Source organism: Mesoplodon mirus, assembly GCF_964341445.2.
Source record: "Mesoplodon mirus genome assembly, chromosome: 16".
In the NCBI taxonomy this organism is placed as follows: domain Eukaryota; kingdom Metazoa; phylum Chordata; class Mammalia; order Artiodactyla; family Ziphiidae; genus Mesoplodon; species Mesoplodon mirus.
The window spans coordinates 68,801,858-68,816,866 of NC_138992.1; the positions used below are offsets into that span (position 1 = coordinate 68,801,858).

The 15,009-nt window shown below is 36.5% G+C and overlaps 1 protein-coding gene across 1 annotated transcript; it reads left to right on the top strand.

Annotated features, from left to right (window-relative positions):
- Positions 1-6,165: 6,165 nt before the first annotated feature.
- On the top strand, positions 6,166-6,569 carry LOC309792051 (metallothionein-1E-like). Its single transcript, XM_082601276.1, has one exon. The coding sequence runs from the start codon at positions 6,232-6,234 to the stop codon at positions 6,415-6,417; it is 186 nt and encodes a 61-aa protein (XP_082457402.1). The 5' UTR covers positions 6,166-6,231; the 3' UTR covers positions 6,418-6,569.
- Positions 6,570-15,009: the final 8,440 nt, after the last annotated feature.

Below are 15,009 nucleotides of genomic sequence, written 5' to 3' on the forward strand. Positions count from 1 at the left end.
TATTAATAGATAGTTTTAGAAGTTCCTGTTATATTCAGTAAATGGCTATTATAAATTGAAGGAATTCTACCAAACATTTAACAACAATGTCCAAATTGTTGATTTTTGTTATAAATTAGATGATACTAACTATTCAAGGATGGTAACATCTATTTCTGTTCATGGTGTTTATACCATATTAACAAGCAACTTCCTAAACATTTCTCCCCCATGTTTTCTCCTGCTATTGGGTCACAATTTCCTGGCCTGAGGCCAACAGATTATTTTACTGGGCTTCCACATTTTAAAGTTGATGGCCCATCTGTTTTCTTGTTTTAAAGAGCTATTTGTCTGATTAAACCCGTTGTTAAACAAAACAACTCAGTATGGCAACTCCGAATGGCAGTTATGTCAGATTGCAATTTACACCTTTAGAAAGGGATTTAGGAGAACAATATTGTTTTGACACATTCCTTTCACTTTTAAGTCTTCATTCAGATTTATGGCTCTGCTTCTTTGTTTTATCTTGACAATCTGGAGGAGTTTCAAACTGAAAAGAAAAAATAAAATTAATGTTCATTTTGTTGTTTTAAAAAGATATTATTACAAAAAAGTTGGAAAGGACCTAAGGGACTATTTCATAGTAATCAAGGTACAGAGTTAGGGCCTTTGTCCAAAAGTACATAGCCAGACTGCACTCTTTTATGGTTTTCTCAACATATTAATGCTAGTAAGATATTACAGATTATGACAAAATTAATTCTATAGGTCATGTCTTTAGTCATTCCATGCTGAATTTGAAGGATACCTAAATGGCATATGGGGAAGGACCTTCCATAACTGATGTTCCATCAAAATTAGTTAGTTTTTTTCTCCACAAGAAACTTGTAGAAAGTTCTTCCTCTGTACATCATTGAAGCAGAGTAAACGTTAGGTACCTTCTGGCCTAAAGGCAGGAAAATGGAATAGTTGATTTCTGGAAGTGCTAACCACCTTGTATTTATAGAACTACGCTTGTCCCAAAAGAATGCTTGTGTTGGGAAATGTTTCTTGGTTTATGGAGGTTGAATTCTAGCTCACTTCAGTTTAGTCCAATAAGCAGCTACTTCATGTAGAGAGCAGAATTAGACACCAGAGAAACACATAATTAACTTCAGTTTTCTGCTGGTCCTTTAATAGGCATTGAACTTTTGCAATTCCACGTGATTGTCCTCTCTACTTCTTCCACTGAGAAGCCTTCCCTCATGTGACTTATCTTAAAATTCTACTCAGTTTTCAAGGTAAACCTTGAGTGTCACTCTTCCCATGAAGTTCTACCTAATATTTGTCGTTTCCTAAACTAAACTCATCTTTGTCTCAATTCACCTCTATTTTCATTATACTTCTATCATCATGTACCAAATATTATCTTTTATTAAAATTATTTGTGTGCATATATTTCCATAAGTAGACTTGAAGTAGCTCGAGGACAAAAAATATACTCACTCAACTTTTGTTTCCTTATAGTGTCTAATACAATGTCTTGCATAGAAGATAATTGCAATAAATACTAGTTAAATAAACAAATGTTCATAATTATCTAGTGAAATAACTAAGTCCAGAGAATTCTAATGTTTCCCAGTTGACAATATCCCTAAAAATAGTTACTTGTTCTCTCATCTGTAGGGATGGATAAAACTCCCTGTTACTTTCAACTTTTATTTATGCCTCAATATCCTCATTAAAAAACAGTACGTAATGTACTGCAGAAGTTCAAAAATCACCAAACTTCAGGAAGAAAACAACCTATCAGGAATAAATTAGCTGATTCTTTATAAGCAGGAAGGAAATATATGATACTTTTGAACACTCTAGGAAAAGTGGAATGTTTAGTTAAAAGATTTTATTCTATGAGTGCCTTTAGTTTTAGCAGATGCATGTCCTAAAACTGGAAATATTTTATTCACCAATATTTACTGGGTTGGTCACAGTTGTCAAGCATCACCTTTATATAGCAGGGTTAGAGCCATTGTAAAGTAACTCAGGGAGTAAACTGTACTCAGAAATTACTTCCCAGAAAAAGTCACAAAATTCTTTTGCAGCATGATAGTAACTTTTTCCCCTTCCTTTATCAAACCTTATAATGTTGTGTCCCTTCAGTAGTTCAAAGCTACCTTCCATAAATTCTCGCATATCTGTCAACTGTATTCATTTATAAAAACTGTTTAACTTTGTTAAGCACTGAAAAAGAAATACTTCTATTTCTTCATTTAAAAGAGAACTGTACAGAATGTAGTTTCAATTTTCAAATTTAGGCATATTCATGAAACAAAATAGTCAGTAATTTTAATTGACTTTAAATTTGCAGGGTACTTAACCTGTTATTGTTTATCAGCTCTGAAGATGTTACCAATTTATTGAGTGCTTATTTTGAATCAGGCTACCCAATTTCAAGAGTGTGATGGTAGAACAAAAATAATACTGATCCTTTCACCTCTAAAATGTTCACCTTTTTACATGTAATACTGAGAACTGCATGTTTTCTTTTTTTTTTCCAATTGTCATAGACTTTAAATTCTTTATTACATTCCTTTGCTAGCAGATATGAATGGTTGGTTTCTCAGAAATATTCTGTTGTCCTGTAGTAGCCTCAGTCTTCTACATTTTGGCTTAACTTGCATCAGTGCTACAGTGAAGTCTTCCCCTCAATGGAAAGTCTCTTTGTCTGTCTTTTTCTCTGTGAACTTCCAGGGTCCAGCAGAAATTCAAGTATATATGAGACAGAAATGAGTGACTGCCTTCTAGAAGGCATGTATTCAGCAGGATACCTCTAGACTACAATCATACACACTTTTAAGCTACTGGAGAAGCAAAATGCCTCTCAGTAAATGGCTCTGATCCCCTCTATGTTTTTTCTTTGGTCTGCCTTGCTGTTACTATACCTGAATAGAATTATCTGCTCCTAGAATGAAGAGATGAAGAGCTATCCTGTGGGTGATGCACCTACGGTGCAGCACAGAGATAACCTTACAACCTATTAAACCTGAAGTTACTTTGTGTCCAGCCTGATTTGAAGAGATATTTTAATCCCTACCATCATCCCCAGTGACAAACACATTGCCTGGAAATTAATAGTAACAGTAATAATAATAATAAAATTCATTGAGTTCTCTTATATGTTCTGTACACTGTTAATAAATCCAATGTTCTTCAAAATAATTCTATAAGCTGGATGCCATTATTATTGACATTTTACAGATGAGGAAACTGCAACATAACAAGTTGGGGAGAAAAACTTTAAACAAATCATTATACATATGTAATACATATAAATAAATTATACAAATACATGTATAATTATGTATAAATTTATGACTATGGATGTAAAATACATATATATGTAAAATTACAATTGTGATAGCGCTACCAAGAAAGTATAAGATGTGATGTAAAGGTATAATAGGGATTTGGGATCAGGACAGTCTTTCCCAAGAAATGTTGAACAAGAGTAAATTAGGAGAAAAATGGGTGTAAAAAGGCAAATATGAATACAACAATGTCTCTGTTCTCAAGGTTCATTTGGATTAGTCAGGGGATATACAGTAGAGAATTAACACACATGACTTAAACATTCTAATAGAAGTATATAGAGGAGACTATGTATGCAGAGTGAGAAAACAATTGGTTACTTAATACCTGTGGGCTTTAGTTATCATACACGCAATATGAATGGGCTTGGAATGACCATTAAGGTTCCTTCCATTTCCAACAATATGTTCCATAATCTCTTGTGATCGTCCCAACTCTCCCATGAAATAAGGAGAGGATTATCCTTCTTGTTTGCAGTATGAATGCAGAGGTATAATGAAGACCAAGAACTTGCTCAAAGACACTGGGCAATTTCATGGTGGGGTTGAGTCAAAAATTCACCCCATATGTCTTCTCATAGATTTCTGTTTCCTAAATATTACACTATTGCCTGTTTTAATCAATGATTAATTTTTGAAAAGGAGATGCAGTATTTTTGTCTTGCACACATTTAAGAACATTTCTTACAATAAAAAGTTGGACAAATTAATAAGGTTTCTTTTAGTCAAATACCTCAAAATATTTACCACTACAACAGGTAAATAGGAATTGGGTAGTTTTTTGGGGGTTTTTTTGTGTTTTTTTGGTTCCAGATGAGGTCATTTCATCTTCCTATGATCAGAAATAAACAAAAAGCAAACATGCATGAGTGTAAGAAAATCATCCTTCATCATCTTGATAGTCACAAAACCCACAGGTTAGTAGATGGAGAATCCCTTCTATGTTTATTTCCTGGCAAATCAAAAAAATTTCTTTTATTCTGGCAAGTCTACTGAATACATGAGCTGTAGAGTCACTGACAGTGTGTGGCTCTTGCTCCATTCATAGCCTCCCTCCTTTTTTTCATACGTTCCATGGTATTGCCCACAGCAAGTAGAAACATCTGTGAATTATCTAAGGATTTAAAAAGCATTGTGCCAGGATAGAAAGCCCAGAGATAAACCCATGCACATATGGTCACCTTATCTTTGACAAAGGAGGCAAGAATATACAATGGAGAAAAGACAGCCTCTTCAATAAGTGCTGCTGGGAAAACTGGACAGCTACATGTAAAGGAATGAAATTAGAACACTTCTTAACACCATACACAAAAATAAACTCAAAATGGATTAAAGACCTAAATGTAAGGCCAGATACTGAAAAACTCTTAGAGGAAAAGATAGGCAGAACACTTTATGACATAAATCACAGCGAGATCCTTTTGGACCCACCTCCCAGAGAAAGGGAAATAAAAACAAAGATAAACAAATGGGACCTAATGAAACTTAAAAGCTTTTGCACAGCAAAGGAAACCATAAACAAGACAAAAAGACAACCCTCAGAATGGGAGAAAATATTTGCAAATGAAGCAACTGACAAAGAATTAAACTCCAAAATATATAAGCAGCTCATGCAGCTCAATATCAAAAAAACAAACAACCCAATCCATAAATGGGCAGAAGACCTAAATAGACACTTCTCCAAAGAAGATATACAGATTGCCAACAAACACATGAAAGAATGCTCAACATCACTAATCATTAGAGAAATGTAAATCAAAACTACAATGAGATATCACCTCACATCGGTCAGAATGGCCATCATCAAAAAGTTTACAAACAATAAATGCTGGAGAGGGTGTGGAGAAAAGGGAATCCTCTTGCACTGTTAGTGGGAATGTAAATTGATACAGCCACTATGGAGAACAGTATGAAGGTCCCTTTAAAAGCTGAAAATAGAACTACCATATGACCTAGGAACCGCACTACTGGGCATATACCCTGAGAAAACCATAATTCAAAAAGAGTCATGTACCACAATAGTCATTGCAGCTCTATTTACAATAGCCAGGATATGGAAGCAACCTAAGTGTCCATCGACACATGAATGGATAAAGAAGATATGGCACATATATACAATGGAATATTACTCAGCCATAAAAAGAAAGGAAATTGAGTTATTTGTAGTGAGGTGGATGGACCTAGAGTCTGTCATACAGAGTGAAGTAAGTCAGAAAGAGAAAAACAAATACTGTATGCTAACACATATATATGGAATCTAATAAAAAAAATGGTTCTGAAGAACCTAGGGGCAGGACAGGAATAAAGATGCAGACGTAGAGAATGGACTTGAGGAAATGGGCAGGGGGAAGGATGAGCTGGGATGAAGTGAGAGAGTGGCATGGACATATATACACTACCAAATGTAAAATAGATAGCTAGTGGGAAGCAGCCGCATAGCACAGGGAGATCAGCTCGGTGCTCTGTGACCACCTAGATGGGTGGGATAGGGAGGATGGGAGGGAGATGCAGGAGGGAGGGAATATGAGGATATCTGTATACGTATAGCTGATTCACTTTGTTATACAGCAGAAACTAACACAACATTTTAAAGCAACTATACTCCAATAAAGATGTTTAAAAAAAAAAGCATTGTGCAAAATATTATTTTTCAAGAAGAAAGGATACGTTTCTGAGTGTAATCCCTGGTGGAGCACTGGAGCAGCCCATAAAAAGTCCTGTAAAAGTTAACAGAATGTGTTAATATTTACTATATGCCATTTGAATATATACCATGGAATTAATTAAGCTCAAGACTATCTGAGACTAGTAGAGATAAAATTTCAAGACATAGACACGGCCCCCACCGGACCCGTGCAGCCGCTTCGCCCCTTGCTTTGGACCTCGGGCCTCACTTCTCCTCCAGATGGACCCCAAGTGCTCCTGCCCCACTGGCGGCTCCTGCAGCTGCGCTGGCTCCTGCACCTGCAAGGCCTGCAGATGCACCTCCTGCAAGAAGAGCTGCTGCTCCTGCTGCCCCGTGGGCTGCGCCAAGTGTGCCCAGGGCTGCGTCTGCAAAGGGGCCTCGGACAAGTGCAGCTGCTGTGCCTGATGTCGCGGAGAGCCTGCCCCAGGTGTCAACAGAGCAACCAGGACAAACCTGCATTTTACCGTTTTTCATACAAGCGGACCTGAAGCTACATTCCTTTTCCTATGAAATATGTGAGTTGTAATAAAAGTTGTTGACTTTAAAAAAAAAAAAAATTTCAAGACATAATCAAATAGCTGAAAATATGTTCAAAAGAAAAGATATTATAAACATGAAATATGAACAATAATAAAAAAGTAAATACCTTCACATATCATAAAATATTTTTATTAAAGATTTATCTCTTCAAATCGAAATCACAATTGCTACTACATAAATGTTTTATTTGGTAAAACATTCATTAGAAAATTATTTTGCTTCTTTATATTTACAATGGCTTTTTTTTTCTTTTTTTTTTTTAAGCCATGCCACGCAGCTTGTGGGATCTTAGTTCCCCAACCAAGGATTGAAACTGGGCCCTCGGCAGTGAAAGCACAGAGTCCTAACCACTGGACCAAAACGGAATTCCCAAACTTTTTTTTTAAAATTACATCAAACATTTTATTTTTGAAGCATAAAAAGTTTACTTTTTTATTTAATTGTTTGCCACACTAATAAACTTTTAGCTACCGTATCATTTTCCTTATTTCTCTAAAATAAATTACAAATTATTCAGAGGGAATAATCTAAATATTAAACATTCAGGAATACAAAAAACTTGAACAGTTACATAGAACCTTCATCTACTAATTCTCTTATGAGAATTAACTGCATCATCAATATTTCCACCCTGAGAAAGCATCCTATTTTCTACCATAAACTGCATAGAAAACATCTTAGATTACTGCTTATTCTAGTCAGAGAGGTTTTGGCTATGAGAAACAGACCAATTTCAAATTAGTTCAAGAAAATGGTGAGTGCATGCGTTTGTGTGTGTGTGTGTGTGTGTGTGTGTGTGTGTGTGGTGGAAATGAGGGAGATAGGAAAGGATTGTCAAAGAGTCAGAGTTTGGACAGCATCCAAGAATAGTAAATGCATTACAAATGGGTCTCTTGAGAATTGGAAAGCTACCAGGAACCCAGGTCATATTCTCTTTTACTTACAGGCTATGTGAGCCCTTGATTTTGCTTCTCTGCATATGTTATTCATCATTTATTTCTGGCATTTACCAAAATTCCTCTACTTCCTCTTTAGTTTATGCATGGTTCAGAATTGACCACTCCATCTCCCAAGACCATATGGATTTCTAATTCTAGAATACCCTACCAGATGACTTGAATTAAAAATTTTACATCAATTTCAAACTCCCAAAGAAGGAGTCTGATTGGCCTTTATATCTTTGTTTAAACCAGGTCTTACGTCAGTAATTAAGATATGGCCACCTCTGTTTCAATCATACATGTTAAAAGAGACTTTCTCATTTCAAAAGGGCTTTAAATGGAGCAGCAATGACTATCCTTCCCAGCACACTCCTTTTAAAGTAGACCCTTTAAAAATGAAACATGGGATCCATGTACAGCATTTAGGAAAACATGGTGTTTACATAACAGGCTGTAAGGAATCTGTAAACCATGTTGGAGAAAGCCCACAGCTGACATCAGATTCTCAAAGTGCTCCATGTCTCCTCCCCTCCCCAAATTAAGAATCATTCCTTTAAAGCAATCTTTAAGTTTATCCCCACAATTTTTTTACCCCAATTACACTTTAAATGATTGGTATAATTTTTAAGAGGCATGGAACAAACTACAAATATAGATAATTATCAGGTAACACAGGAGAGTCATTTTATTTCATTGTTGTTTTAATTTTTTCTATCTCTTATTTTCTTGGTAACTGCTTTATGTCTTCACTTCTGCACTATGTTGTTAGTAGTAATGATATGAAAAGAAAATCTGCCCAACAGGGCTTCAGTAAACTAATCAATGAACATTTATTGAATATCTATAATATACTTAGAACCAGCTAGAAGCTAGAAGGTAGAACAGAAAAAGAAGTCCCCGCGTATGCTCCTGGAAATCTTACAGTCTAATTAGAGAGAAAGAGCATCCATTCGTGAAATTGCTGCTGAGCAAGGAACATTATGAAAATGCTAAGCTATTTGTGTAGGAAGGATTGTACAAGATTTAGAGCTTGAAGGTCCTCTTCAAGCTCCTCCTCATTTTACATATCAGCCACCTGGAGCCCAGAGATATTAAGAAGTTTACTTTAGTAATTGACAAATATGAAAGTCCAAGCCAAGGCTATTTCTACTATGCCAAGATAGGTATTAATCACTGCACAAGGAGTTAAAGGACCAAGATATTAATATGGGCAGAAAAATGAGAAGAGAAATGAACTAAGGTTTTAGAAACAGGTGATCCATAGAGATGAGCAAAGATGTAAGAATACACAGTTAAAGGGGCAGTAGCTTTTAGCAATGGCTGGAAGTAAGAGTAAGTATGGATTGGGACGAACAAATGTATTGAAGGGGAAAAGAAGAGAGGGAAGATTTAGTACAGAAACCTGCTCAAAGAGAGATGAAGCCCATGTTGGCTCAGAGGCAGCGGGTGAAACAATTATGATGCATCATTTATCTGCTTTGAGATTTATGGCCAAAGGCTATCAACATCATCATGCCTTCCTCTTGCTTTGGTTTGGTTTTAGTCTGTGCATTCACACATGTGTGCATACAGTAAGGGTGGATTCAGTGAAATTGTCTAGTGTTGTGAAAGGGAAAGATATGTAGCTCTTTTGGGTTCTGCACACAATTTCAGTGTGGGGTGTTCCTCCATCAACAAGCAATTCTTGGAATACCAGCTGGGTGTCTTAAAATTCAACTCAATTCAGACACTATTGACACTGAGATCAGATCCCACGTGTCAAGGGTTCAGACTCACAAGACTCCCCCCTGCTCCCACTTAAGATGCTGGTCACAAGCCCAGGTTGTCACCTGTGCTTCTGATTGACCAGCCACAGATCAGAGGTTCCAATGACTCCCTCCTTGGGTTCAATTCATTTTCTAGAGTGGCTCATAGAAGTCAGAGAGACATTTTACTTCCTAGATGACCAGTTTATTACAAAAGGATATAGCTCAGGAACAGCCAGATAAAAGAGATGCATAGGGCAAGGCACATGGTTAGGGGCTTGGAGCTTCCATGCCCTCCTCAGGCATGCCACTCTCTCCACATCTCCATGCATTCACCAATGCAGAAACTCTCTAAACCCCAAACTTTTCAGGTTTTATGGAGTCTTCATTACATATGTGTGAATGATTAACTCTTTGGCCATTGGTGATTGATTCGACTTCCAGCCCCTCTCCCTCCCTGGAGGCTGGCGTGGGGATGGGACTGAAAATTCCAATCCTCTAATCACATGGTAGGTTCTCTTGGCAATCAGTCCCCATCCCTAGGTGCTTTCCAAAAGTCACCTCATTAACATAACAAAAGACACCTTCATTGTTCTCATAACTTAGGAAATTCCAAGGATTTGAGAAACTCTGTGCCAGAAATGGGGACAAAGACCAAATATATATTTCTTATTATAAATCACAATATCACATTAGCTTTTCCCATTTCGGTGCATCCATGTGTGAATTTTGTGGGAACTAATTCAACTCGTAGCACCATATGCTAAATTACCAAATCTCCTATTCCACTCAGTTGTATGGTTTTCCAGTTTTATTTCCTATAACACTGAAATTTTCTTTATACATCTTAGATTTAATTAATTTCTGGACTTTCGAAGACTAATTTTTCAAGTCACATCTTAAAAACAGTATCACTGTATCTTTTATAACAGGACAGCTAATCCAAAAGCATTAAAGTTTTTCAAGACCTCTGTGTCTTAGAACTGCTGCTACACTTTTAATCAGAAAATAATTGGAAAATTTGTACCTATAAATAAGCTAAATGCTTTCAGCAAGGATCCCAACAGTGTCCATTTCCTGGGAGTAAATTTTACAGTAAAACTAATAAAAAAAACCATGGTTATAAACCCCCCCAAGAAAACATCTATTTCAGCAATATCATACAAAAAAGAAAATCTATTTTAAAATGGTTTTAAAAATAGAATTTTGTGTTCATTTATATCCTAAAACAGACACTACTTGTTTCTTTCTTTAAGACTCTTGGTCCACAGAACAGAAATATGATGAGATATGTATTGGATATTCAAGACAGGACCCATCTCTGATGACTCTCCAATTTTATTGAAAATAGAGACTGTGTGAATAATAAACTTACTTTCTGTATTTTACTGACCACTTTATGAAAAAGGAAAAAGTAGAGTTCAAATATCTAAACTCTTTGATTATTCCTTCGCATATTCACTTTCTATCATCTCAGAGGTAATTGGCTGAAATGTAATTATTATTCATCATCTATGCTGAAAACTTTAAACAGAAGGGGCAAGAGGGTTTCCTCCCCACCCCCCCATGACAAATTACTGCCTGATTCTAATTACAATTTTAACCACTAGCTGCTGATTCTTTTATGGGTAGTGAGGTAATCCAATCAGGTGGATTGGGAGCCCATGTTAAACACACCACACATAGAATTAAAGTATGACTGATGGGCTTAAAAGTTGTTAATCAATATGTTAGAGATAACGAATTCAATTCCTTTGTGTTTCCCCACTTCTAAATCATTGTCCAAAGCTTATTGGAAGTTCTCATTCTTAAATGCAAGGAAATATAGGTGTCAGGCTCCCTTTTACCTCTTTTCCAACTTTTTAAACTGCTGGTTGGCTGAATTAGGTCTGTCTGACTTGTATTTTTTCTTTTCCTTTCTTTCTCTCTTCCTTTCTTTCTTTCTTTCTTTCTTTCAACCAGAGGCTTTGAGGTAATAGTATATTCACTAGGTATATTCATAGGTCAAGGCATTCCTGGTTTCACTAATGCATTGGTCTACAAAAGCAGATAGTTTATCTGCTTTCATAACATAGTCAGTCTAAAATACACTGGGTTTATTTCTTGAAGTACCTTTTTAACTGATACATTCAGAGCATGAAAGTAGCTAATTATCTTTACCTGGAAGGCCATTAAGAGTCTACCTGCATGAGGGACAGACAGGAGTGGCTAAACCACTGTTATAAATTAGCAGCTTACCCAGCATGTAAGCACTAAGGAGGGGATGAGGCACATAAGCAATTAAAAGCCTCCCCAAGTCTAAAGTATGTTTTCCTTTGAGAGTGTTGCTGGTTTTGGATGGGGCTATATATGGGGTTTTCAGCTGCACATTCTCTCGTGGTGCTTGTAAGCAAGCCATATGATTTGGAGACATCTTAAAAGAGATCCTATAGAAATAAATGGGCTTTTTTCTTTTTTGGGTTAGTACACTCTCATTTTTCCTAGGACTCAAAATTAATGGGGTTTGGGGGAGGTGGGGTCCAGACAGCTTTTGAGACATGTAAGAAGAATTTTGGTTTAGAGAGTTATTTTCTTTGTGATGAATTACTGATGTTTTAAAAGATTGGGGGTGAGAAAGAAATCTTAGAATGAAAGAAAAATTAGCCATTTTAAGCAATGTTTTTTTTTCCTCCTAAGATAGGTTTAGAACACCAGTTTTAGTTCAGTGGGTTTCAGTTAGAATATAGAATCTGTCACATTGTTGCAATGTCTGATTTTAGAAAAGCCATGCAATTCCTCATCATCTTCAAAAAAGTGAACACGTACAGATTGACTTAAAATACAAGTTTATTCTCACTACTGTTCAGTGATTTGTAATTAAAGTATGTGGCCATAAAGTGTTTTGTTTGTGATCATTAGTTCATTCTGGTTTGGTCTCTATCTTTTAATTATTTCCACATGCTTGCCTTGAAGCATGAGCTTCACCATTGCCTGGGTGCATGGACTGACTCTTCACAGATTTACGATCCTGCCCTGCCTGTACTTCCACACTCAAACACATCCCTGTTCTCAAACATGTCACATGTCTATTTGTTTGACCCCAGCTTCCATTTCTGACCTGAACTCCCCCATTGGGTATCATAAAAATCACACAACTTTTGCACTCAATATTGAATGGAACACCCCCATCCTGCCATAGACCCCAGCTAGCTTGTGGTACCCACAACCTAGCGTGGACAGACTTGAAGAATTTGTGCCTCTTTTCAAGGCCATGGTAAGGGTTATGGTGGCTATATCTATGATTTTATATGATACTTAGATATTGTTACTCATAACTATCATGTATGAAAAAATACAGAACAGAAGATAAATATATATATATATATATATATATATATATATATATATATATCAGAGGATGATGGGGGTAAAGAAAGCGCTGCTCTAAGATCTAAGTCCGACATTTACTGTTACCAAGGTCCTCCATTCTTCCCTATGAAATGAGCATTTTCCAAGCTTATAATAGCTTGTTCAGTGTTTACTCCGAGTACTGGTTTCTCTCATTTTATTCTCAAAGCAATTCTGTAAGGCATGTACCATTTTACAGATAAGGAAAATAAAACTCAGCAAGTAAGCCACAGAGCCCAGACATAATTCCTGACCTCATGTATATTCTTAGACAATGTACTAGATTCCTTCTGGGCTAAAGGAAAAAGAAGCAGTTAGTGCATCATACTTAGGGCAGATTTAAGGATATTAAGAAAAAACGGAGAAGCTTTTATTTGAAGAGATGGTTCTCAACCAGTCTGATAGACTATCTCTAAGGCCCCATCTAGAGGGAAAAGGACTAGCTGCAAACAGATGATAAAAGGGCCATTTGAAGGACGAATGTCATGAGATTTAAGATGTAAGTGATGCAGTTTCAGAGCCCCAGTGACTAGTGAAGTATCAGAAGTGGGGGATGAAATTCTCTCCATTTACACATGGAATTCAATAGCATCCAAGGAGAGTCTGAAGGACCCCCTCCCAGTACCACAGCAAGACCAGTATGGAGGGGTTTCAACAAAGGACTTCTAGTCAATGGGCTTCAGTGGGGACATCAAATGAAAGAAAAAGAGCAGGCATTTCCAAATACATGTGACATAGCCCCAGGGTACTCTCAGAAATTACTGGTGTGATTTAGTACGAGAGCTGATGTGCTATAGTCATGTAGGTAGGGGCCACAAGCAAGCCAAATTTAGTAATTATGTTACTATGACCCCACTGATATGATACTCAAGCTAGGAATGGGATGTCTGGGGATGTTCTCTCTTCTCTCTTTTTCTTTAAATATGTATAATATAATATAATATAATATAATATAATATAATATAATATTCCCTCTAATAATACTTTTCAAATGTGGATGAAATTCCTAATGCAATGCAGATTCCAGTGCAAATGAATGCTATTTCCATTTGCATTATGCTGAGAGAAACATTGTAAACACTAACACTTTATTAATTTCCATTGAATGGTGATAATATATGCCTGTTAAGTGGCTCTTTTTTGGGATTAAATCATTTCCTTTAGGTGACCTGATTTTGTTCTCCTATCACAAATGATTCACAAGGAAAATTAAAGATGCTATACAAGGTCCCTTATGTTGCCTAGTTCCTATGATAATAAGAGCTGCCACCTTGAAATTAACATGCCACACGAAGGGTTCAGTCCTCCCAGTACATCAAGTAACTATTTCTTGAATCATTAAGTGGTACATAAGAGAGCTGAGGACTACAGTTCAATTTCCCACAGTACCTGATGTATTTGAGAGATGGTGAATGTTAATGCATCTGTATCTGTACAAGTGCCTCCTTATCTTCTACAACCTCTATTTCTGCTCTGCCAGAATCAGGCCACCATCTCTCCAAACTCCACCTCTAACCTCTGTATCAAGTACTCATGAAAATTGATAATCTGGCAAAAGGCAAACAACCTCTGCTCTAAGATCAGATTCTTTCTGTATTTCTCTTTGGTTTTGCTAATGCCTCAAAACCCCTGTCCTCCGGGTCTTGCTTGCCTTTGAGATCAGCATGGTGCTCAAGGCTGGCTTAACTCTTAGGGGTCAACTAACTCTCAGATCATCAAACACTGTCCGATCTTTCCCCGCTTGATGAATGAACTTGGATTTTCCATTTCCCTGCTTTGACTGTGGAGATAGACCTGTTAATCCAACCCTAAACTCCCACTCCCAGCCTTGTTGAATGACTTCTCTTCATTTCTTCCCAAACAAATCACCAGAAAAGAAGCCAAAACAAAGACACTCATAATTTAGGTTAAACCAACACTATGAATTTAAAACTTTAAAAAAAAAAAAAAGCAGAACATGAAATAACAGCCTTAAAGAACAGTCAGCAACACTTCCTGGATCTAACTTTCTCTTATTTGTTAATAAGCATTACAATAACAGCTGTCATATTTTGAGTATATACATGTACCAGCAGGATCTGGAATTTGTCATATATAACCTCATTTAATCCTCTCTTCCATCATGCTAGGTAGATATATGTAATCTTATTTTACAGATGACAAAATTCTCTATCTTTCCTTCCCCCTACAAACAATAAGGAAAACTTGTCACATGGCACACTTTATGTGCTATTTACGGTATGCCAATAATTCTTCAATTAAATTGATTAAAAAAATATTGTCTTCATATACCAAGAGATATTGCAAATCAATAAGGAAAACATCTCCCGTAATTCACCTGGTGGAGAGGAGCGATCTCACGTTTTACAGCATCGCACAGCCCA

Bases quoted from the DNA above. Each gene is read 5' to 3' on its own strand.
- LOC309792051 (XM_082601276.1), top strand. From the start codon at position 6,232: ATGGACCCCAAGTGCTCCTGCCCCACTGGCGGCTCCTGCAGCTGCGCT.